This window comes from Pezoporus wallicus, unplaced genomic scaffold, assembly GCF_028554395.1.
Source record: "Pezoporus wallicus isolate ANWC-B61680 ecotype Strahan unplaced genomic scaffold, APGP_CSIRO_Pwel_v1 contig_227, whole genome shotgun sequence".
NCBI lineage: Eukaryota > Metazoa > Chordata > Aves > Psittaciformes > Psittacidae > Pezoporus > Pezoporus wallicus.
The window spans coordinates 10,519,808-10,544,890 of NW_026635704.1; the positions used below are offsets into that span (position 1 = coordinate 10,519,808).

General features: G+C 43.9%; 1 protein-coding gene across 6 annotated transcripts in view; it reads right to left on the minus strand.

The window, feature by feature from the left end:
- Positions 1-25,083, minus strand: part of KCTD1 (potassium channel tetramerization domain containing 1) — a 101,465-nt gene that overhangs the window by 57,488 nt on the left and 18,894 nt on the right. Inside the window, exon 1 of one of the 6 annotated variants that reach the window (XM_057397656.1) lies at positions 10,656-10,892. The exons of 2 other annotated variants lie outside the window; for them this stretch is intronic. In XM_057397656.1, the coding sequence (XP_057253639.1) occupies positions 10,656-10,721 (66 nt within the window). In that variant the 5' untranslated portion in view covers positions 10,722-10,892. Of the gene's footprint in view, positions 1-8,230; positions 10,244-10,291; positions 10,442-10,655; positions 10,893-25,083 lie in introns of those variants that run through there. 3 more of the 6 variants (XM_057397659.1, XM_057397660.1, XM_057397655.1) reach the window with 3 other exon arrangements.

The window sequence follows — 25,083 nt, forward strand, 5'->3', positions numbered from 1 at the left end:
TGCTACTAGTCATAACACTATTAGAAACACTGGGAAACCCAGAGAGGCATCTGACATTCACACACCGTTCATACTACAGCCATAGGTTTGTCTGCTACAGCGTCTGAGCTCCCATTTACACTTTCCAACTTGTCAACCTCACTCTCACAGTTAGTTCTCCTAATTTGGCATCAAAACTAGATGGGTTAATTACAGCACTTCAGATGACTTGCATACTTCTGAATGAGGCAATTTCAATATGAGGGAAGGAATATCAGGCATGTCATAGGTAACAGCCAGCCCTTGTAAGAAGGGAGGAAGGAAGCTATTTAAGCCCACTTCACCTTCATCTCTCCTCCTCCCCGCACTTGAGGCACAAGGAGAAAACATCTCAACCCAAGTAGAATTGAGGTGAGGAGGGCAACATGAGTGGATTTCCCCTTCTCTTCCGTGCTAAATCCACACAGCCCATGCTCCCGCTCCTGTGTCAGCCAAACACACCACATGCTTCCGCTGCTGCTTCTCCAGGGGAGCTTTAAGCCAGAGGGTGTTTGGTAATTAACCACTGATGATTTCCTCTTGCACCCAAGTGTTTCAGTGCTGCTCCTTTGGGTGCACTGCAAACTCCTCACCCATAAAACAAGAGCTCACGCTGGCAAAGGAAGCACAGGCTTCGCAGCCAATAACCCTGACCAGAGGAAGAACTCAGGATGCCAATACCGAACCTTACTAACTGAAGGCCAAAGCACCAGACAGGATGCTGCCCTTACTTCAGCCCAACCTCTCCCTGCCACTTTTGAAGCCTACTAGAAATATATGGAGAAAATAAACAGTAGTGAAAGAAGCAGCTATATATATATATATATATCATTGCAGAGAGTAAAAGCTCAGGATTCAGCTGAAGGATGTAGAGAAATTGCTCTTGAAATTTATTGAGCAATCCTTAATTTTAAACATAAATAGACATTAAAAAAAAAGAGAAGCTTAAAATAAAGTGGTGTTTTAGGGAAATCATTCATTTATGCATTATGTTTCTGACAGATTAAAAGTAGTAACAGTATACATAGGCGCCAAATTGCGGGGAAGCTTGAGAGCTGTGGCCTCTTTATTAGAGCTATCAAGCACACGAATTTCAACTACACAGCCTCCTCTTCTTCCCACTTCTCATACTGCAAAGCAAACTAAAACAAATAACAGCATCATCTGACCTAGTTCCTGGGCAATTTAAGGAGGAAAGAGTGAAATTAAACACTGTGCTAGAGGTCAGGCCAAATCAGAAATCACCCCAGCACCTTCACAAGATCTTTGGGATAAAAAAAACAGAAGGAAAGCCAAAATTTATCCTTGTGCCTCACCTCCCATAAAGAGATTTCTGCCCTCCTCCTTTTGCAAGGACAAGTGGTCCAGCCTACGTGACTTGAAGAGCACCTACCCCCATGAGCTACATTCAAGCCTTCACTCCTACCCCCACCTTGGGGAAGCTTCACCAATGGATTTATAGTCCATTCCTCCCTGCAGATTGCATCAGCTTTGTCTTCCTGGACACCTGCTGTTCCCCAATGGAAAACCATGAGAGCATTACACGAGAAGCATCAGTTTCACACTGTCAGTGCCAATGTTTGAAGACAAGTGATTACTCCTTGCCAAAAGGTACATAACACATTATCCAGGTTACATTACCCCGTTTAAGTACCAGAAACACTGTAAGCCACATCAGCGCAGTGCACCTCCCAGGTTAGTACAAGAAGTAAGTCAGAAGTCCCAAGGATGTGCTAGCTCAAGTATCTATGAACAGGACTGTGTTATATGGAATAGATGAGCCCTACGCATACAGTGAAAACAATGCTTGCACACATTGGTAAAGTGAACAGAGCTTAAAAATTCCACTCAGTTTCAATTTAATTGAAGTGATCTGTCCTAACTATAGAAGTGTACAGATGTATACAATAGGTAAGAATATCAAGTAAATATGAAGTTACTGGAAATGCATATACTGCATCTGTGCACTACAACTTTGATTACTTCCCAAACTAAAAATGGAAATAAGAACATGTGGAAGGCACTTGCCCTCATTAGGGATTAAATTCTTAGCAAGTTATAAGGTTTTCAGATCAAATAACTGAAACTGGCTGAGTGCAAAAGCGCATGAATTTCTAAAAGCCTGGAAGAGCCATTTTTCCTTGTGGATAATCCTCAAAAAAACAACCAGAACAGAATTAATTCCTATGTCTTCCAATGTTACGTTTAGATCAAGGTATTATTAGAAGTTCCCATCCCTTCCTCACTCTCCCTTCAAATGCCTGGAAGAGACTTAGAAAGCATTCCCTGGAAACACGATTATATATTTTTACTATCATAACACTAATAAATCTCTTCCACATCAGATAAAATGCAGTTACCAACACTTGTCCCTTGAATCCAAAATACGATAAAAAATTATCTTGCACATACATATTTGGCTACATGCCCTTAATGATTTCCTTCTGAAAAGGAGGGTGCGTTTATTGCTTCAGAAACAGAAAAGCAAAATAATAAGAAAGAAAGGACACGGGGAAAAAGACGAACAGAAGGGCTTCGAAAGTGACTGAAAATCTACAACATCACTAATTAGGTTCCAGCTTCTAACACAATAGTGGGTGTACCATGGTCTGTTATCAAGTTTATAGCCAAGGGCACAAGACAATACAACCCCACATTCAATTTAATTACAGCCTATGGCTTTTGCAGTAGTGCTGTGTTTCAAAGGGTTTAAGCACTCATTTATTTCTACACCATACATGAAATAAGGCAGCTCACTGTCATACAGACTCACCAATTAGACTGAACAGGTTTCTGGTCTCTTGCTCTCTAGAAGGAGAGCAGTGGGCAATGGGAAATCTTTTTACAGGATAATCACAGAAAACTTTTTGGTTAAAAATAAAAATAAAAAAATAAATAAAATTAAAAAAAGCTCTCTGCTACCTTTAAGTTTGTGCATTTTATCTTTGATGTGCACAGAGGAAGAGTACAAATATAGTCATTTCAGAGTCTATAGAATTTTTAAAGTGTTAAGATACAGCAGCGCTTCAGTCATACTGGATTTTTCCTCCTAATTGTACTAAAAAGGTCATCTTCGTTTGAGTTACACAAAACAGATCACCTCTTGCATTCTAACCATCACTGAAGGCTGGACCAAGCAAGTTCTCCGACTCATCTCATGTGATTTAACTAAATAAAAGGAGTCTAATTTCTAAAAGTAAAAATATTCTTAAAACTAAAGTGATAGGGGGAGAAAATCACCATCTGAAATAGTTACAAAGTTTAATAACTCCAATATACTGTGCCAATGCAACTACAAGGACCTATAAAGACAAGTATTTGACTTTAAACTCCACAACCACAATTCTAAACACTTGTATCGAAACACCATTCTCAGATCATCTGTAAAATACCATCCTGAGTCACCTCAAATCAACTCCATCTCTGATAGCTGAACCAAAAATGGACCAACTTCAGTCTAGGAACGTAAAAGCAGTTCCCTGCATTCCTTTCGGGGCATATACTGCCCTCAAATCTGTATACAAGGTCCCTAAACCTAATTCTCTATCCTGCTTTTCTTGTACTCATCTTGGGAAACACTCACATGTCTACCAAACCTCATGTTACTTATAAGGACCACAGCCTGTGATAACTTACTGTCTTCAAAAAATCTCCATCTCTGTTGAACAATCTTTAGAAGCACTCAGTTGCAAACAACAGACTTCACTAAAGAGTGCGATAGTCCAGATTCACGTGTTTCACTATGGAGACTGGTAAGAAAGCTGTGCTTGGGGACTATATTTGACACGCCTGCTACACTATTCCCTGCCTCCTGAGGATTTCAGAGCAATTTTGATGACTACCAGGTATACCAGGTCCCTTCTACAGTTAGTCACTTTCCAAATCTGTAACTTAGGAGAAGATTAAAATCTTCCCATTAAAAAAGCCACAAACAACAACCAAGAAACAAACAGTAGCCTTCAAGGCAGATACAGTTTCTTTAACTGTAGGTTAAAGTTACTTTAACCCTCAACATTTAAGATTTTAACCACAGGATTTCTTTTAAAAAAGACATCAAGCAAATCCCTGATTTTCTTGCAACCTGGGATAACCCATTAATCAAAGAGGATGGCACTAACTAGGCAGTAGGGCAGCCAGGACTAACCTCTGAAACCTGATCAACAGCAGTCCTGCCACAAGAACTAACACGGTACTTAGCAGTCATCAGTCTAAATAGCCTTAAGATAGGGATATTGTCCCATCTATTACCTGCCTAGAAGTAAAGCCCAGCATCCTAACACCACTATCCTAAGCATCCTAAGCACCCTTCCCTGAAGCAGTCTGACCAGCAATCCTACCTCCCCCCGGCCCCATACTCGGAAAGCACCTAGTGATGATTCTGGTCAGAGTACTACAAATATTTGTACATAACAGAAGCCTTTTTTGTGGCTATTTTATGGAAGTGCAGGGTGTTCCCAGATCAAAGATCAAACAGAAAAATTCTTATCCACATTAAAAAAATCAACAAAAAAAAAAGGACTAAAAAGAGCTAGACTAATTTATTGATTTGCTCTCAGTTGTACCTGCTACCTCCTCATATTCGGCATGTGCTACTCTTCTGCCTTCTTTTGCAAAACCTGCAGTCAGAACTGGATTTCCGGTTCTGGTCAAAGTAAACACTTCAAAGAGAACATAAAGCAATGAAGAGACATGTGCCAGATCAAAAGAAAACAAAAAGGACAGCACCCAATTTAAAGCAGGAGTAAAAAAATGTTTAAGGATTCCCCAGAACAGCCAAGACAAATGCACATGGCTTATGTTTTAATCACTGAGCATTTGGTAGATACCTTAATAGCTGAAGAAACTCTCCACAAGCAGCCAAGAGAAACCCAACCGAGTTACAGAACCAATATAAAAGAAGCATTTTCAACGACACACACCTCTCCTCACCTATGGCAGAAGCCAATCTATTTCCTAGATCTATTTTGGAGTATTACTACTGTAGTAAGTTCAGTGAGTACCAGATCTATAAATCTCAACAGCTACCACCACATTGTAGCATCAAAAGCTTAAATTTCAGCTATTGTTCATCTTTCAGTAACACGAGAGATGAACAACAGCCAAATTACATCCCTCTGTCATCAACTTGAGTTGAAGTACTGTTGTCAGTGGCAGGAAAATTGCTACACTTCAGAGCAAATAAGTACTGAAAAAAAAGTTGTGCCATGATGGCACAGTGCTGTATGCTTAAAATACACTCCATAAATGCTGCTCTCGAGGCTGCAACCTAAAGCAATAATTGGATCAGGAGGAAGGTTTAATGTACCTTTTCCTAGCTCTGGAGGAGGTTCCTACAAACCCAGCATTGAAAAGACATCTTGGGGCTAAAACAGAAGACAGGAGCAACCACAACAGAAAAACATAAAATTAACATCCTGGCTCAGATTCTTAAAAGTCTGTAGTCAGTGAACACAGAAGACATTCATTCCATTTAGTGCTTTTGTTTAACCTTTTCTATACCTTGCTTAATGCTATGAAAAAAAAAAGAGCATGCATGCACACAGTAGAAAGATGCTGAGAAACCCACTCATCACTCCACCACTTTTTCATCACAGTATTGCACAAGTCCACGAGGGCAGCAGAATCCATCCCCTAGAAGAATAATTACAAAGATGACCAATAAACCACAGACTTATGACCTTCATGTTTTCAAGGAATCTGTAATATTTGTCAACAGCTGAATTTAGTGTCATGTTACTTGATGAGAGGCCTGGAAAGTCTTTGTCTATAATTAAGCAATAACGATTGAGGACCAGGGCATTTCCTGGGGATTAATGACTGGCTCGGAGAGTTGATGGCTTGAGGCAATGCCTTGGGCCATTAACCCCAGCCAGCCATTAATTTCCCCAGGAAATGCCCTGGACCTCTATTAGCCTAACTATTATAAAAGGTAGCTAGGGAGAAAAAGTTTATCATTAACATTCTCCCAAGGAAATCTATTCCACAGCCAGTATTTTTTCATTTTGTCACCTCCCAGAAGTGCGTAAGTTAAAATTGACATGAGAAGAATTGGCAATTAAAAAAGACACTTTTCCTTCTCCTAAAGACTTAAATTAACGAGTTATGTAGCAAAGGAAAGATTCAGCTACAAAAGTGGCTGGGCAGCCTGTTTAGCTCATTAAACTGTGAATGGAGATGAACATTTCCATGTAATTACTGAGGGAAAAAAAAAAACCACACTGTCTGGTATCCTTGCTGATTGCTCATTTTCTTTCTTGATGTGCTCAAGAAAACAGCACATGCCTGTGCAGTCTATAATCTATTTTAGATATTTCTCCCTTTCTCCCTATAGCCCACCACTAATGAGAACTACAGCACTGAATGCTTCATGTAGAAATCACAGCCTTGCAACAGTACAGCAGCTGGATTTCTCCTCACCTAAGCTTTACGAAAGCGTGAAGAGATCTGCGGGTGGAGGTCAAGCTCTCCAGCCTGATGACTGAAGGTACCGAATCACCTCATTTAACAGGTTAAAGATACGCGTACTCCATTACAGCTAACTGGATCAGAACTGTTCTGCCCAGATCCCTGTTCCCCTTCCCATGCTCACACGTGCTGCTGCTCTGAAAGAGCTAAACTACGTTTGAAGTTTCAAAATTACTTTCAAGGTCATTAAAAGCGAGGGAGAGAGGAGTCCAGGGTTAAACACAGCGAACAGCATTAGCTTATACCTGAAATAATGAGCTAGAACAAAAACATTATCTGCACATAATCAAGCCTCTAAGCCATTCAGAGACACCAGATACACACAGCGGGAGATCAAACTACAGCACTCCACTGAAGTGGTCCAAAGAAAAAAAACAACCAACCCTGCTAGAAGGAGAGGTCACAGGTACTTTAAAGAACATAGATGCTTATGCAGGCATTCACTGGAAGCCCCGCTCTCCCTCCCTCTTCCCTCCCCAATTAGCCTTCAGGCTGGTTGATTAGCTGGCAAACTCTTTGAAAGGGTCAGTCTGTCCAGAACTGGTATTTCCACTTGGGAAACAGCTCAGGCATGTCATATACCTGCGCTCGCCCAGCACCGCGCTCTCTGGCTGACGGCTGCAATCCCTGTTACTACTCGACACAAGAATGTCAGAGGGGTGTTGTAATCATGTAGGGCAGCCGGCAGTAAACTTCTTGCCTGAAACACGGTATTTTATGGGGCACAACATAACCGCATACACTTTATAGATTTAGTTAGAATGACTTCCAAACTTCAAGCCAATTGCAGAGGTGTGAGTCTTTAATTGAAGTAATTTAGCTTCAGCTCCCAAACATCCGAAAGTACTTTTGGAGGGGATAGGGAGCAGGCACCAGCACGTGTGACACACGGCAGAGGGGGTTCACAACGCACTCATTATGGCACAGCTCAACGGCACTCCTGACAAGACCTCCTTCACCTTAATGAAACGCATCTAATGAACTTGGGCTCGTTCCACAGTGAAGCTGCACCTAAACCTGTTCAATTGTGCTCTTACTGTGTATTTCACCAGTACATAACTAATGCAACTAAAGCCAATTTGCCTTACTTGAAAAAAATGGGGAAAAAGAAGATCACTGCCAGGAAACAGAGCTATTTTAAATAAACAAATACAAGATTAATGCAATTGCTGTATTAACCCTCTTGTTAACTTCTGAAGTTTAAAATTACACCCTCATTACTAGTGTGTAATTGAGTATTCTCCCAGCCGTTTCCTGCATTTGAGGTTATTCAAATAGTTCATTAGCACATCAAGAACACCACACACACTAACGATACCTGATGCCCTTATCTACTGTTTTGGCCCCACTTTCATAACTCGCATCTCCCGCAAAAAAAAGAGAAAGAAGAAAAAAAGGGGGAAAGAAAAAATAAGGAGGTAAAGGGGGAGCCCACAGCGCTGAGACGTTGGTGCTGCTGCCAACAGGGAACATAGCAGCACCAAGGCACCTCTTGAGTCTGACCCATGCAGCGAGCAGACACTGGACCAGAGGAATTTGTGGGGCAAGGAAGTTGGGTAACTTGCATCTGGGCTCCTTGGGTGCCTGAACAGCGACAGCCACCCAGGGCTGGTGGTGTACGTTGGTAGCCAGCCTTGGGTAAGATGGGAAGCAAGATGGGGTGCTGTGAGGCCTGTGTGGGACAGGGTACAGGGTTGCCATTGCCACCTTTTTTTTTTTCCTCCTTTTTTTCTTTTTTTTCGGTTACCTGTGTGGGGGAAACAATAGCAGGTGAAACTACTGTGGGTGAAGTGGTGCTTCTGTGCCCATTGGCTTCGGGGAGGAGGTGAGGCAGGGGGTCGTGTTTCACTGAGACCACCACCACGGCAGGCGCGGCGGCATCCAGGGGCTCAGCGGGGCGGCGGCAGAGTCTTTTAGGGGAGGCAGAGGGCCCACAAGCATCACCACCAGCCGCAGCCCCTGCTGGGAACACTGCCTCGTAGAGCGCCCGCTTAACTGGGGCCACCGCAGCCGCTTCTGCCTTCACTGGTGCGGCATCACTGTCTTTGGGCAGCACGTAGGGGTTGGCAGCAGGTGGCCGGGGCCGTGGTCCACCGTTGAGAGAGGCAGGGGTGTAGCAGCCCCCGCCAGCGGGGTGATGGAGGAGGTGGTGGTGGTGGTGGGGAGGGGGTTGGTGGTGCGGCGGCTGCAGTCCCCCCAGCTTTGTGCCGATACCGGCGATGCTGTTTAGGGTGGCAATGGAGACTGCACCAATACAGTGGTTAGTGTAGGTCTTAGAGAGCTTGGCTGCTTTGGAGAGCATCTGCATGCGGGTGCCCAAGAGATTCTTGCCAATGGCCTTGTTCTCGTACCAAGTGATGTCACCCTCACTGCAGTGGTCCCGTGGGCGCTGGAAGAAGGCCTTGCAGAGGGGGTTGCGCTTGGAGAGGTACTTGACAAAGCTAGCATAGGGGCAGAACTCGGTGCCAGTCTCATACATGCGGGGCAGGTTCTCCTCGTCGCTGCTCTCCGCCCGCTTTTTGCTCCAGGAGGATGAGCGTGATTTGTGGTAGGGCCCCAATGCCTTGAAATAAACAAACTTGCGTCCATCCTCATCTACAGCCAGCCCAAAGGAGTCCTCCTCCAGCTCCCGCTGGTTCTCCCGGCCCCGGGTGCAGAAGTACATGCAGGTCTCAAACCAGACCTTGTTCAGGAGCCCAAAGGGGCTCTGGGTGCTGAAGACACTGCAAGTGTAGAGCTTGCGGAGATCGGCGCGGGTGATGGCCTGCTTCTGCACCACCGGCCCAGCACCCTGCTCCTCCAGCTTGCGGATGACAGCAGCCAGGGTGAGGTTGGCGGCACGGAGCTCGGGGTCCTTGGTGAGGTCGAGGGTGCGGCAGTAGGGTGGCTCGTTGAGGTAGCGGTTGAGGGAGCTGCGGATGCTGATGAGGGAGGACTTGGAGTAAAGCTGTCCGCTCTTGGAGCGCGCCTCGGCGTAGAAGGACCGCAGGACCCGGCAGAGCGCCCCCTTGTCCATCGTCTCGAAGTCGGGGCTCTGCGCCTTCTCGCTCAGGTACTCGCGGAAGATGCGCACCGCATAGCGGGTGGCCAACCGCGTGTTCTCGCTCAGCCGCGCCCGCTCCGGCCGCTGCAGAAGCAGGGCCGCCTCCAGCTCCGCGTCCTCCGCCGCCCCCCCGGGGCCACCGCCGCCCCCCGGGGCAGCCGCTGCGGCTCCCCCCGGGGCCGCCCCGACGCCGCTGCCGCCGCCGCCCGGCGTACGGCCCGGGGCAGACGGCAGCGGCTCCGTCTCCTCCTCGCCGTCCCACTCCAGACCCATCTCCTCTTCCTCCTCCTCGTCCAGCAGCAGCCCCCCATCGGCTCCGTCCTCCTCCTCCTCGTCCCCCGTTATCTGCACCTCCTGGATTTCATCCTCCTCCTCGCCCTCCTCCTCCTCGCCGGCGCTGCAGTAGCGGTGCGGGCGGGGGGCGACGCCGCGGCCGGGCGGCCGGTCCCCGGCATTGTTCCCGCTGCCGCGTCCGCGTCCGCCTCCCCCTCCGCCGCTCCACTCTCCTCCGCCGCCGCCGCCGCTGCCAGGCATTCTCGCCATATTGCCGTCTCCCTGCCAGTCCTCGGGCAGGGCGCATGCGCTATATTGGACCGCAGCGCTGGAGCGCTTTTGTGTTTTAATGACCTTCAGCTACCGGGAGGCAAAGCCGGGCTCTTAAAGGGGCCGCGCTCTCAGTGGCGGCGGCGGGGAAGGGGCGGGAGGGGTTGAGGATGAATGGGGAGGAGGCTGAAGGGGTACCGCGGGGAAGGGAGCGGTACTTACCGCGCCCGCCGCTCACCTCGGGTCCGTCCCGTCGAGCAAAGATGATGAGCGCCGGGGGTGATGAAGAACCGCCGGGCTAGGGCGTTCGCCCTGACCCGATGGTCCCCCCCCACCCCCAGCGCCCGTCCCGCCTCCCCATCCCCGAAAAAAAAAAAACCATATAATAAGCACTCTCTATGTGGAGCAGCTCTTTCAGAAGGGGCGGACCGCCACCAAGCAGCTGGGATGGAGGTCGGCACTCCCCACTGCACAGCAACTTAGAAACAAACCAGAAAAAAAAAAAGAAAAAAAAAATCCACCCAAAAATCTTGTCCCTGCCCTCGACGGGATGCTGCCTGGGCGCCTGCCCCGACCAACCTCGCACCTTTAGCCGGGCGCCTGGATTTCGGTCGAGGGGCTCAGGTGGAGACGGACCCTCGGGGTTTTGCATCCGTGCGACTTGCAATCCTCCCGGGAAGAGCCGGGTGGGAGCCGCGGCGCTCGCTTGGCTTGCGGGACACGCGGCGATGTTGGTCGTAGAGAAGGAGTAATAAGGACCCGGGGGCTAGCGGACGCCCCGGGCTAGCTTCTGGCTCACTGGGGCTGCAGACCTCCAGGCAGCCGGAGGGCTCTCGCCCCCCTCCCTCCACCCCCCCGCTGCTTCCCAGGAAGCCCAGCTTCTTCTTCAGCTATCCCCTTCAGCAACAGGGCAAAACCCGAGAGGACTTCAGCAACCGCAGTAGAGCGCACGGGGTATGGAGCCACTGGACCCAGAGAGGCCGCCCCGCGGGGGCTTCCGCCGACTCCGAGCTCCCCGCTCGGCTCTGCCCTGGGGAAGCCGTACCCGGCGGTACCGCAGCCAGCCGCCTCGCTGTGCACTGCCTTACCCTTCCTTCCCTGGGAAGGGTCCTTTGCTGGGCTCAGGGGCACAAGCCCTGCGGCCGTGGGAGCCTGTCCCACCCGGGACGGAACGAAGCTGCTCCCGACCAGGTAGTACCCACACTACACAAACCAAAACCAAACTATCCCCATAAACCTGCCTATACAGCCTCGCCAGACGATTTCTTTTATTTGGTACCTTGAAATAAATATTCATTACGACTACTGGCTACACCTGAAATTATAGCCTTAATTGCAGAGCTGCTGGCCCGAGTTGCCACATTTGCTGCTTACTCATCCGTAGGCAATTGCTCGATGCCCAGCCGTGGTGGTTACCGTTGGGGAAAGCTCGGTGCCGGTACGGAGCAAGCGCCGACCCCCGGGGCTGCCTCCCCTCTTCCCCATCCCAGGAGGAGGCCGGTGGCCGCGGACGGGGCGTCCGGGGCAGCTCCAGCCCTCGCCGCCCGGGCAAACGTGTGATCCCGAAAACGGGATGTGCAAATTGTTGAGCAAATTAGCCAATTCGAAATAAATAAGAGCTCCGGGAAGAGAGCCTGCCACTCCCAGAGAATAATTGAAAAGAAACCCGGCACTGTTAAATTGATGTAAGCTTCGAATAATTACACGGAGGTCAAAGTTATCACATGCACTAAAGTAGTTGTGCTCACTCTGTAGTTTGACAGCAGGTTATGTTCCCTGGCATATATCTATATCCTAGAGTGTTTGGGGATTTTTTTTCCTGTGCACACAAAGAGGATATAAACAACGGGGTTTTGTTGTGTTTTTTTGGTTGGTTTTTTTTGTTTGTTTGTTTTGTTTTGGTGTTTTTGTTTGTTTTGTTTGTTGTGTTGGTTTTGTTTTTTTTTCTTGTCATACGCTATCTGCAACCCAATCCTGAAACAAAGTCTCAAAGCCCTTCAATGAGATGGACCGCGCGCTGAACAGATAGCTAAATGCAGCAAGACCTTGTTATGGTTAAAATCAGACAAGCTTCAGACAAGCTCCTTTTAGGAGCTTTAGCATCCTACCCTAGAAGACAAAGAACTGCAGGGCATACACCTCTTATACTGAGATTTTTTTCCTTTACTGTTCCCACAAACGCTAAAAATGACATGACTGTCATTAACCTTTGATCTCAATCCTGTCCTAAAACAGATGAAGCCGCTTTCCTTTTTTTTTTAAGAAGAGCTTTTCAGAGCCCCCTGAGTGCAAAAGGCAATTGAATATTTGGTTGTGTTTTTTTTTTTTTAACTTTAAAAGAGATGAACACCAGGTTGACAGCTTCTGTACTTGGATGTTCATTTAATCACCATTTCCTGATTATAGGAGGTGAACTATGATGACAGACTTGGAGATGAATATGGAGCCCAGTATACTAGTAGTAAGTATAAAGGACATAAAGAACTTGCAGTAAGGTTGAAGGGGAAAAATGTATACGGATCATCCATATTACACACATCATTTGGAAGCACCTCAGCAGCCAGGGGGAATTCAGAGAGTAAAAAGTGAGGTGTTTAGAATGCTGCAGATGCTCATAATTGGGCAGACACCCACATAAGCTATATACCTGTCTAACCTATATGTATATATGTGTGTGTGTATGTGTACGTATACATATGTAAGTTAATCACATTTATATGTTAACTTATCTGTCTACATTCCTGAAGATAAGATTTAGCCTAGTCAGTGTATTCCAGACTTTTAAATCCTATTGTTCAAATTTTCAAGGTAGACGAGGTAATCAAACTGCATTCCAAAAAAAAACGCCAGAGTTGCACAAGGTTTTCTAATCCAACTTGGCATAATAACATTAAACTTACATCCATTCCACCCTCCACGTCACTAATTGGAGTTTTATCCTGTTGAGAGCTCCATGCAGGCACAGGCAGCATTCTCCCCTAGGACTCAAGGTTTGAGGCTGATTCTCATATAGGTCCTGTCCACATTTAGAGAATACGTTTTATTACTGCTACCAGTAAAGAAGATGTAATACCCACAGAACACTAATAATGCACCTGCCCTGCTAGGGTTGCAGCTCTAGACTGGATTATCCTTCTTTGTGTATGCACGGAGATCAGTTCATATGCCACAGAATCAGCATGCCAGGTTGAAAAGCAAACCCTAAAAACCTTCTCCATGAGTCAGTTGGTTTACAATAAAGGCTTGTAACCATATTAACAAGTAGTTTCAGGCATTTCCTTACTTCTTTTTTCAGCTACTCTTCTCCTTACCCCTGGTCTTGCTCCTGGCAAGGAGAGAGCTTGCTAGAGCTACGCACCTGTACAATCTGACTATTGTGCTAAAGCTCCACACAGCCTTATTCTCCTTCAGACTAACACAGACTGCTTGTCCTGTGATCTCTGCAGATGGTTATTTCACTTACAGCCACCTAACCCTTCCTGGTTTGGTGTTTCTTGGTAGGTGTTTCATGATGAAGCTTCACTAGGCACTAAACTGGAATATCCCCCCAAAACCAAGAAACAAAGAAAATCTGTTGGGCTCATGCATACCAGAATCCAGTCTAAGCATCTAGGAAAGATTTTTAAAAACAGTGCTTAAAGCAAGCTTGTTGGTTAACCCCAAGGCTGACCACGCAGCATCTTTTTAGGAAAATAGCTTTTTCTCCATGTACAATTTTAGTTTAAACGCAATAAACATTTCTTAAAACATGTTAGTATGTTTTCTAAACACAAGATATTTCCACTGTAGAGGCAGACTATGCAGAAATTGGTATGAGAAATACATACTGACACTAGAGAACTAGAAGGCAAATAACACTTGGGACTCTTGGAAAATTCACTTAGGGAAAAAGCATGTCCTAAATACCCTTCTCCCACCCAGGAACATGCAGCTTTGAGATAAGCTTTTTTAGTGTTTATGACTGTCACTTGAAAATGTTAATTGCATTTTTATTTTACTCTTTTACTTGTGTATATGATATTTTTGGTTGTTTCATTACTTTTTTGATACTAGAGACAGCTGATGCTGACATATAATGTGCTATAATAGGTTTTAAATCTTTTATCCTAAACTTTTCTGGTTTTAGACTAGTGTCTCTTGTCTGCGTGACAATGAAACAGCTTTATATAACTCAAGAAAAGAGATGTTGATTTAGGAAAGCTATGATGTATCCATCAGTGCTAAGTTGCAGCTGTTCTGAATGAATTTTAAAATACAAAAGCTATTTCACCTCTTAGATTGTCATATTATGAAACGTTAGTAATAGTTGTGCATATCAAAGCGCCAGCTACTATTGACATGTCGTGAAACGTGAAGGCAGGATCAAACCAGCCCCCTCACGAAGCTCCACGTTGCCAATTGAAAGCACACTTCCGACATATGCTCGTACTTTTTTCCCCACAGGTATTTGCCTTTTTCACTTGACTGCTTTTTTTTTTCCTTTTCCTTTTACAAAAGCAGTATTTCTGCTGCTGAGGCCACAATTTGTTTCCCGATTGCTCCTTTTTCAAGACAAACCAGAGAAAACCTGAGTCATCATCTTTGTAAGAAAGCACGTGTTTAGTGCTTGACAAATTAAAAGTCAAGGCTTCGTGAATCATCGTTATTTTCGGTGTCAAGCTGCTGGAGCATTTTTGCTTCCAAAAATAAAGAAGAGCTATGTTGTCAGACAGCTTCGAGAGAGGCAGGTAATAAATTGCATTGCACTGTGTAAAGGTTTTAAGGGTCTTTTAGAATGTGCTGGAGGTAAGTTGCCAGGAGAAATATTAATGCTATATATTAGTGTTTCAGTTTATGTTTGTCTTTGCTTTTGTGGTGATGAGGGCACTTGAAACAAATTGGCTGGCTTGCAGGGCACAGCAGTAACTGGTTAGAGTTGCTCTAGTAGTTGCCTGGCTACTTCTATGAACTACTGAAACCAAGCAAACCAGCATGTTAGTGGCATAATGTTTATTCTCCGTGGAGACAAAGAGCATTTTCCATCCAGGCTGATGACTTAGGTTAGTTTCTAGTCCTTTTCAACTGAGCCCATAAATTCTGCATTGAGGTGAGGGAAATTTAGAAGGACCAAGCCAGTAACTCAAGCAAGGAACCTCTAAAGAGAGATCTCTGTGTAACCACAAAGCCTTGTTTATAGGTATTATAGGTCTGCATAAGTACAAGTTCTCACTTTATATAGTGGTTTTGGTACTATGTGTAATCGAGCATAAACTAATGCTGTATTGGATATGGAGTTCTTGAAAATCTATTTTCCATCATAATCTTCTAATAAGTACCTATTTTGAGCTAGAAGTTCAGGCTGGAAGTCACACTGGGCTGGATGAAATCTAGAAATTCAGGGAGGGATAACTGGTTAAATGACAATAGGGTCTGGGTGAGAAGGCTCCTTAAACATTCCTTCAAGAAAAAAAAAGAAGAGTCCTTACAATATAACAAACGAAAATGTAATGGGATGATACTCTGAAGAAGTGTACTTTACACCTTGTTCCCATACTGTCTAGATTCTTGCTAACCTTTCCAGCCCCATTGCATGACCCAAAGTTTCTGTGTTGCCATGAGGTATGCTGAGCAGTGATTTCTATAGAGGGCCAGAGGCAGGGCTTTGCACCCGACAAAACTTATTCACACCAGGCTTTTCTCGAAGCTGGGGGTCCTCAAGGGACAAAAATAACATCTGCACTTCAGCGCAGCCTGGAGAAGGGAATCTTTCCCTGACCATCGGCTAATGGCTTTAAAGCCTCTGTATACCATGAATTCACTGTCAATATATTTTTGTTTTGACTTAGTGACTGAAATAAATTGATTATTCTCCCTTTCTACCAGTATTATGTCTATGCCATTGTGAATTTGGAAATTCCTTTTCAGGTATTTATGTAGCAAAAACCCCAGCACCAATGGCCTGTCTGCTTAGATTTTCTTTTCTCAATTGAGTTATCTCAGCTGGGTTGGCACAAACCCAGTTTAAGCAACTTAAAACTGGGTGAGTTCAAATGAAGCCCACAGAGGATGCAACCATACTGTTAAGCAGTATCTACTCAGGCTGTTACCTAGACCCACCTTTTTGCTGCTAAACCGTAACTTAAAATTAAACACAACTCTCATTTTTGTATGCTTCCCCTTCTTTCTCCCTCACTTTATTTGATGTGATGTTTGCAAATCTGACCTGTGCAAATTTTGCACCTATTTTCTTTTCAAACATTATCTGGTCATGATATTTTCTGCCCCTGATAGCAGAATGCCACGTTCCCTTCTCATTGTGTGAGATGCTTAAAACATCTCTAGTTATCCTGTGAGATCGATACACAAATTGTTTAAATAAGGTTTGCATCACAGACTACACTAATTTGTAAAGCAGCATTTGAGTAGAAGGGAATAAATTCATAGGTCATATAGGAGAAGACTACAGGAATAAAAAACTATAGCATGTTAACTCCCAACCCCCTTCACATCCTTTATCAGAGCATGATTTGATTCATATAAAGAAAAAAGGGGTAGAACATGTGCAGAATATTAACAGTTAAGGAGAATTTGCTTGCTATTTTTGATTTGACTGGTCCTTTATGCAAAAGCTTTCATGAGCTAAATGTTGCCAGTGTATATGATTAGCCAGATAACATGAAGTAAAAGAGACCTGAAAGGTCTCTTTGCAGTTTGCACCTGTATTTTGCTGCAGTTTTAAGTTATTCAGAGTAAAACCTGGAAAAGTAGAAAAACATAAGTGATTCAGAGCTAAGATAGACAAAGGTTACAAAGGTTACAAAGTTTAGAGAAAAAGACTGGATGCATCGGCTGTACCTCACTTGAGTTTTTATAGTATTAAAAATAACCTTCTAACATCTGGTAAACTTTAGTATTTTGTTAGAGTTTGGCATTTAAATAAATAAACAAACACTTCTGCAACTGTTGATAATGCCTAACTGCAAAACTTTTTTGTCCATCCCTTGCTTTGAATGGCTTTGTATTTTTGTATCCATGAAAGATTAAGCTGGGCTTGATTCAAAGTTCCGTTTTTTGAAGATCAAGGCTAAAATTCTTTTTCTTTTCACAGAACTAAAGGTCACATCAAATAAATAAATATCATTTAAAAACCCCCTCAGAGCCAACACTTTGCACGTTCAGGGACTGAATTATTTAATTACAAGCAAGTAGTTATTTGCTAGTAACCCCCCTGGTTTTTAGGATCCATGAGCTTTGTTCAAATAAGCAAGAAAAAAATGGTAAGCTCTTCTTTTGCCTGGCACTGAACAATGTTGTTTTGCAAATTGCAATTTGCAATTTGCAGTGCACAATCTCTCCATTAGTAATCTTGGCAAAGGTTTATCAAGTTATTCTGAATAATTTCCACCAAGTTTGGAGTGAGTGTGTCACTTGGCCTGTTATGGACCTGTTCCTACAGTTTACTCTGCTCTTTAACTGTGTATTGTCAGACTCCTTCTTGCTGATTGGTGCCAAAGGAAAAAAGCAGGTTGTAAAATCACCCTATTATCCTTCAGTGTGGAAGGATATAAAGTGTGAAATCCAGACCCATTGCTTTCATTCTGGCTTTAGTGATCATAGAAACCTGCTGTAGGGCAGGACTAATCTGCCAGAAAATTATTATTGAGCTCTGGTAACTCAGATATATGTGCAGACTTGAAAATGTCATTCTTAGCGCCAATTCCAGGCCCTACAAGAGCCTCACATGGTATCCTCCACCTGGCTCAGAAATATGCTGCATTCCACCATAAAGAGGAGGAAGTTTGTTAATTCCCAGGCAGCTGTGAACAATTTAATCTCTTTCCAAACAACTCGGCATTCTATTCCAATTGCAAAGTTTCTTGGGGGACGAGTAGTTTGAAGAGTGGTGAGGGATAATAGGGCCTTTATTTTGAGGTCATTCCTATGAATTTGGCCTTGACAGTAACATCTTGATAACAGGGTTGCCAAATCTCACAGTCTCATAATACTTAGTGGGTTTGGATTTTCCTCCTCTGTATGCTGGAATGGAGGGTTTGAAAATTAATGTTTGGAAGACAAGTTTGAAACCTTGAGTTACTGCTCTGTAAAACTTGGAAATTGGGTGTAGAACCACAGTTTTGTAATTTTAGTAAGAAGAAACCTGTGTGATTTTTAAGACAGACTTCTTGTTTTGAAGACTGGTGATTGGCACTCCTGGGATTTCCCAGATAAACTTGCCTATGAGTACTAAGCTGTTAACTCGACTTGTTTGTCTAGTTAAGCCTTTTCCTCTCAAGATTTCTTTGTCAAAAATTCACCATCCAAATCCTCAACAAGCCATTTTTTCCACCTCTTTGGTAAGGTGTTTAGAAAAAGGAATCACAAGGAGCTACTACAAGGAATTCGTATCCAGATTTCTTCAGGTTCTCAGAACCAGTAACTTCGTTCTGATTATTAAAAAGGCTCTGCATTCAAAACCTGTTGTATAGGTATTTAAGCCAGCAGTACTTTTATCAGGCTTGCACCTGATATGGTTTCCATGGGAGCTGTTTGGTGCTTAGCCATTTGCAAACATGGCTGCTTATGTAGATAATTAAATTAGGGTTAGTGAACACAGTGTTCTTCTGAAAGCCTGACCTTTGGTCTTTCTGGTGCACTGATAGAAGAGTGAAGGAAAATACATCCTTTCTGTGCTTTACATATTCAGTGCCACTTTTTTTTTTCCCTAAAACTAGCTAGATGTGACTTTGAGGATACTTCTACTGAAAATTCCCACCATTTCACTGCATTTTCAGCAGTTACAGCAGGATTCTTGTGCCCAATCGTAGGTAGATAATCACCTTAATTCCTCCATTTTCACTGATGTTCCTAAATCTCAAATCTTTTATTTTGTTCAACAAGATATATTGGGCTCGGCTTAAATGAAAATGTTTAGTAACATTCTCTAAGAACTAGTTTTATCCTGTCAGAAAGTGCTGGTGTTTAAGTACTTAGGAATTTCAGTCATACGTGAAGTGGAAAGGCAGAATTACAGGAGCTGTGTTTGCAAGGCTAAAGGATCAAAGTATCTGGATTTGTAATGTTTTTGTAATGGACACTGTATCTGAAGGGAAGTTTTAGATCCAGTTTGCTAACCCATCACTTTAACTGAGCTTGTCATTCCCAAACAGGAAGGGACAGGATTTTGTCTTCTGAATTCCTGTTTGGTCACTAGTGCTTGGGCTAATTAGGGACAGGTAGAGAGAACCCCACACACTGCTGAGTAAACAAGAAAAATCCTGATGTCCCTGACTGAGGTCAGCAGCACTAATTAGTACTAATTAGCACTAATTAGCACCCGTGGACAAGAAATCTGCTTGAACCTGCCTGCTGCACCTCCTGGCTTTGGCCACATCCAAAAGCTTATGGGAAAATGATCTTGATGCTGTATCATGGCAGAAACACATTGTGGGATGCTCATGGGCTTCCTGTCCACCTAGGATGCTTATAATCATTCTTGCTCACTAAGTTTACTGAAGTATTTTTGTACAGAGGATACGAACCCAGAGGCTTTTTGGCCACCCAACAAGTTTTCCCCTTGCAGGGGCACCTCTTTACTTGACTTTTAGGCTCCATGAGGTCCAAGAAGCCTGGTACTATGGTGGGAAGTCATGTTGAGAGTTTCAGCTCTCAGCAGTAGTACCAGCAACACACAGAAGCTACACAACCACCTCCATGTTGGGGAAGTCATCAAGTCTTCATTTCCTCATTCTTTCTGGCCACAAACTCTGGCCTTTTGTGAAGGTTCTCCCTAATGCCATGGACCAATGCCACTACACCCTTTGTTGTCCTGCTCAGAAGCTCAACGCAAGGGACAGGGTGCTCCTCTCTTAAGGGCTGTCTGGGCTTTATCTAGATCTGGGTGACCGTTGTTAAAACAGCAAATATACCTAAACCCAATAGTTTTTTAGTATTTTTTTATGTATTAATGGAGTAATACCTGCAAGCTTATAGTGGTTTTACTTTTTTTATCAGCTGGTCAATAGGAAAATTTTAAATTAATAAGTAAGAAGAATTTTCACCCTCTGAAAGCTTCAGAAAAGACAAACAACATTTTTCATCACAATTTGAACATAAGCACTATGGTATTTGTATTAGGCAAGTCTCCTTATACATCTCCTATACATCAGTAATAATACATTTTCTAATGAAAGGTGGTAAATACTGGCCCTAGAGTAGTTTCTCAAAATACTATAAACAAATGATTATTTAAATAGGCAGTAGTCAAGTTAGCACTTGCCTGTATGAAAGGTTTACCCTTCATTTTAATCTCAGAGAGAGAACCATTCCTCTCATATTCCTCTGTTTTGTGGAAAGGACATGAAACAACCAAAAAATGTTGTAAATGTTCTATGACTTTGGATATGTTTTAAACCAGAATTAAAAAACCCCAACAAATCAAACAACAACAAATCACCTAAGCTGAAAATAGACTAATGCAAATAAGGAAACACAAAACTCAGTGAATTAAACTTCTGGCTTGGATGATACAAAAGTTTCACACCATGCTTAAAAGGATCTTTTCCCTCAAGTGTGTCTAAAATATCACCAAGTCAACAGAACAGTGTGCAGAAATGGGCAGTAATTATACTGCATTGGCACAACCAGCTTGAAGACACTTGGCTGGATAATGAAGAGGACACATTTGACATGTAGAAGTAGCTTATTCCTACAAAGCCCCTATTTCGTAATACTGCAAAGGTACTTAATAAAGCACCCAAAAAGCAAGGAAAGAGAAAACTCTGAACTGAAAACCACTGGTTGCACTGCTTCTTTTTCATTCTACTTTGAAGAGTATCCTTCTGTGCTGACATAGTCTGGGTTGATTCTGCTGAATCTGCCAGCAGAGCAAGGCTTAGCAAATTGGCTGGGGAAAGGAGAATTCAGTCTCAGCTGTTTGCAGTCATCTGAGAGCCTGTGGTGATCCATGCCACACTGTTTGTGCTCACTGCAGAATGCATACACCTTGGGGGAAATATTAGTAATGTGGGCACAAGAGCTAAAGACTTTCCACTAGAATAATCTGCATCACGTGTGTGGCTTAGTTTTCTCATGGAAGAAATAGGAGGTCTCCTTGCCCTGTGTAGTCAACCATCATTCAACTTACTATTGTATTTTTAAAGGACATTCTCAGTAAACAGCAAGGATGCCAAGACTATTGCTGTGCCCTAATGATGTACGCCAGACCATAATGTCCCCCTGCTAATACAGAGCTCAGACTCATGAAGGTTTGCTAGGAGAGAGTAAGGACTCTAGAAGATCTCCCAGCACATTTGCAAAACCACCAATATCAAGGGAGCTCACCTTGAACACATGGCAACCAGCCTGAAGCATGGTAACTTGCAAAGTCATAACAGACAGAAGTACAATTTTACCATGGTCATTCTTCTTAAATAAAGACATCCCCTCAAAAAAAAAAAACAAAACAACAAAACGCCCCCCCCCAAAAAAAAAACAAAAACCAAACAAACAAAAAAACAAAAACCAAAACCCCAAATCCAGACCAAATAGGTGGCTATTTCCTCCATTAGCATCCTGTCTTGTTCCTTTCAAACCACTGCCACAGCTGTATCAGAGAAAAACTGATACCAGGATGTCAGGGCTGGTCTGGGTTAACCAAGGAAAATAAGTTGGAGCAATGGTGAATGACAGGAAAAGGTGAGGGGATGGATTTGGGCTACAAAAGAATATGAAATGGTTCTGAAATAACTCCCACTCAGGTTGCACTTTTCTTCAACAATCTCTGTGTGCCCCCCTAAGTCTGTTGGCAATTATCTGAGCCTTTACAGCCCTAAAGCCATCCTGTTGTCAAACTGTGTGCAATTCATCCTACACCTTGCTGAAAGAAGCATTTAATAGAAAATGTGGTCTGGCTGCCTGCAGTTTCTTCCCATCAGCAGTCCCAGTGGATAGGAAGAGTCATCGTGGGAGCATTCCTATAGCCCTCATCCACCTATGATCCTTGGGCACACATGGGTATATTCATGAGCTCTATATTCAGAATGGATGAATGCTTCTCAGTAGCACAACTAAATTTGAACTTTGCTGTCCTAGTGAAAGGGCAGTAGTGAACAGGGTTCAGGGCCAAAGCACAGCTGACACAGAAGAGAGAGGGAACAGATGTGACAGAGCCAGAAAAAAGGTGCCATAGGACAGACTTCCTTCATCCCACAGCTGACAAGAAGTGGGATCTGATTCTTTTCCATCCCAGCAGTGACTCTCCCTTTCATGAATGCAGCAGTAGGAGCAAGTCTTGTTTTCTAGGGCTCTGGCACAGGTGACATAGAATTGGGGCGGAACTGGTTTTCTCCTAAAGGCAATCTGCTGCCCTCAGCAGCTTCTACTTTGCTAAAGCCTGAGGTCAGCTCTGTTGAAAACCTCCAGCAACTTTCTCTCAAGACAAACTGCTGGACTCACAAACAAAGCCTAAGTAAATTTGCTGTGCCTGCAGAGGCAAGAGAGTATTTCCCCTGGAACAACAATAAGGACCCTAGACAGCGGTGCCAAGCAACACATGTCTTGCAGAGGTCATGCAAGTGGTGCCATTGTCAGACAGGGCTGCTTTGCCCCAAAGGTGGGTGAAAATGAACAAGTCAGGCTTTGAGGCACATCGAGGCTTCTTGCATTTGCCTTTTTTGCAACCTCCAAGAGATGCAAGATATACTGGTTTCTCTTTGCTCATTACAATTAAAAGCAAATATGGACAAATTTATCTTAGGTGCCTTCTCTCTCTCTTCTTTCTTTGATTACACTTTTGGCAGTCCAGTCTTATGCTGGTAAAACTGCATAAAGTCTGATGAAGGCCCTCTCACTCTTCTTTCTTCTGTTATTCTTCTATGAGAAACTCCATAGTTTTTCCCCTCTCCCTGTGCGTCACACTCAGGTAAGGGTAATGCTGCACATCAGTCCTAGTTTGGACAATACTTCCTCTTCTCATCTGTCTTCCATTCTCTCCAAATCACCTACTTCTTTCTCCCACAGTGTCTCCTTTGCCCCATGTTCTTCCTTCAGCAATGAGTAGAGGTACATACCTAGCTGCATAAAATATTTGCTGTATTTCTTTTACTGAGGATAGAGGAGATGAAAGACAGGGAAAGGTAGGATGAAAAATACACTGAGCTGATAGGCAAGACTACCCTGAACATCTCTTCTATTATCTCCTCCTCCTGCTTTAGCTCTTCTACTCTGCAATCCCTTGAAAACTGTCAGGAAAAAACCGCATACCTGTCAGCTTCAAAGCAGGAGAAAAGAAAAAACCCTTCCTCTCCGAGCTGTGATCATATCTCAGGATGGATGACTTGCTACACTTCTCCAGAAGAATCGCTGGCTAGCTCATTGTTCCTATTGGGGCATACAAACAGCTGAACAGACAGCAGTAATATCTGTGGGAAAGACAGGATGATCCCCTCTTTCTCCGAGTTTCTTCATTTTTGTATAACCGTGTGCCACCTCAGGAGGTGACAACTCCTCACCTTGGCACATGGCACAAAACCACTGTGGTGTTCTACTCAAGGTGGCACCAAGTGCTGCAGCAGTCTGCTGGTACTGACCTCCCTAGCCATGCATAGGGGAATCTTGGTGCTTTCAGCCATGTGTCGTTGCAGGTGTTTGGGTACAACAGTGCCCAGTCCTTGCCAATCTCAAGTATTCATGACTACAGGATGTTCCCCAAAACAGCATGAAGAAAGAGAAAGACTTGACTAATTTTTAAACAGTGTTTTTGGGAGTATTCACTTAAATTCTGGTTTTGAGTTTTTCAGGTTGCATTTGTTTACAAGTCTTGTTTTGCTGTCTTCTTCTCCCACTGCCCTATCCACTTACCCTTTATCCCAAACATAAGGGCTAAGGATGATTGTTTCTCCCTTTGAAATCCAAGAATCCCTCCATTCCTGGATGTTATGCCCTGAGAAATTTAATGGGAGGTGAGGGAAGAGGCTTGGCAACCCAAGAAAGAACACAATAAACCAGTCATTTGCTTTCAAAGCATTAACCCCCACACCCTAGAGTAAGTGGTATATATGACAACCTAGGCAAATCAAAAATGACTCAGAAAAGCAGAGGAGAAAGGTCCTATGTTTCCAAACTGATGCATGGACAAGGTGCCAAATGATTGAATTACTTTCATTTGCCACAAACTGGGTTAGGTTTGAGCTTGAAGGAAAGAGATGTTTTTAAGTACTGTTTCTGGGCCTGGCATCAACACTTCTGTTGCCATAATGAGCCAAACATCAGAGGCAATACACACAAAAGGATGCAGGCCAATGCCTAAGCAAACAGAAGTGGGAAGCAAGGACTAAAGAATAAGTGCACATGGCAGGGAAGAAGGACTCCATCCCCACAAACATTTTGAAATTATAACTTCAATTTCCTGCATTTCAGCAAATAAAGTCACTGCAAAACAAAGCTAATGAAAAAAACCCTCTAGAATTCTGTGCAAGGTTAATTTGCCAGAGGCAGATTTTGTTCTGCTAACTGCCATTTGCCATGTACCAAAGCCACAGTCCCCAAATGCTCTTGCACATTTCCATTCAGGCAAGCACACACACGATTAAGAACATTTGAGCAGTCATCCTTAGAACTGTGAAAAAGATAAATTCTTAAATGAAGGGAAATTAGTCTTCTCAGCCACAGAAACCATGGCCTCAGATGCTCCCTCGTCATTTACTAGGCCTCCTGTATGGCTGTTGAATGACTGGGGGTAAATAACTGTCTCTGGGGACACACTGTGGGATGGAGAGTGCATTGATGGAAAACATTTGAAACTTTGAAGTGCACCCTCACTTGGGCACTCCACTGGGATCTCAGAGCAGTCTAGAGACACATAGTTGGCACTTTTCACTTATCTCAGCTGTCAAGTGATGCCCTGATTTGTTCTCTTCTGCCTCATATTTCCACTGTTAATTCTCCCTCCTGATTATTTTCAGACCATCCCTTCTTCCCTGTCCCCTCTTTCAACTTGTATCACTATGACCTGGGGAACTGATATGCATTGTCTAGTG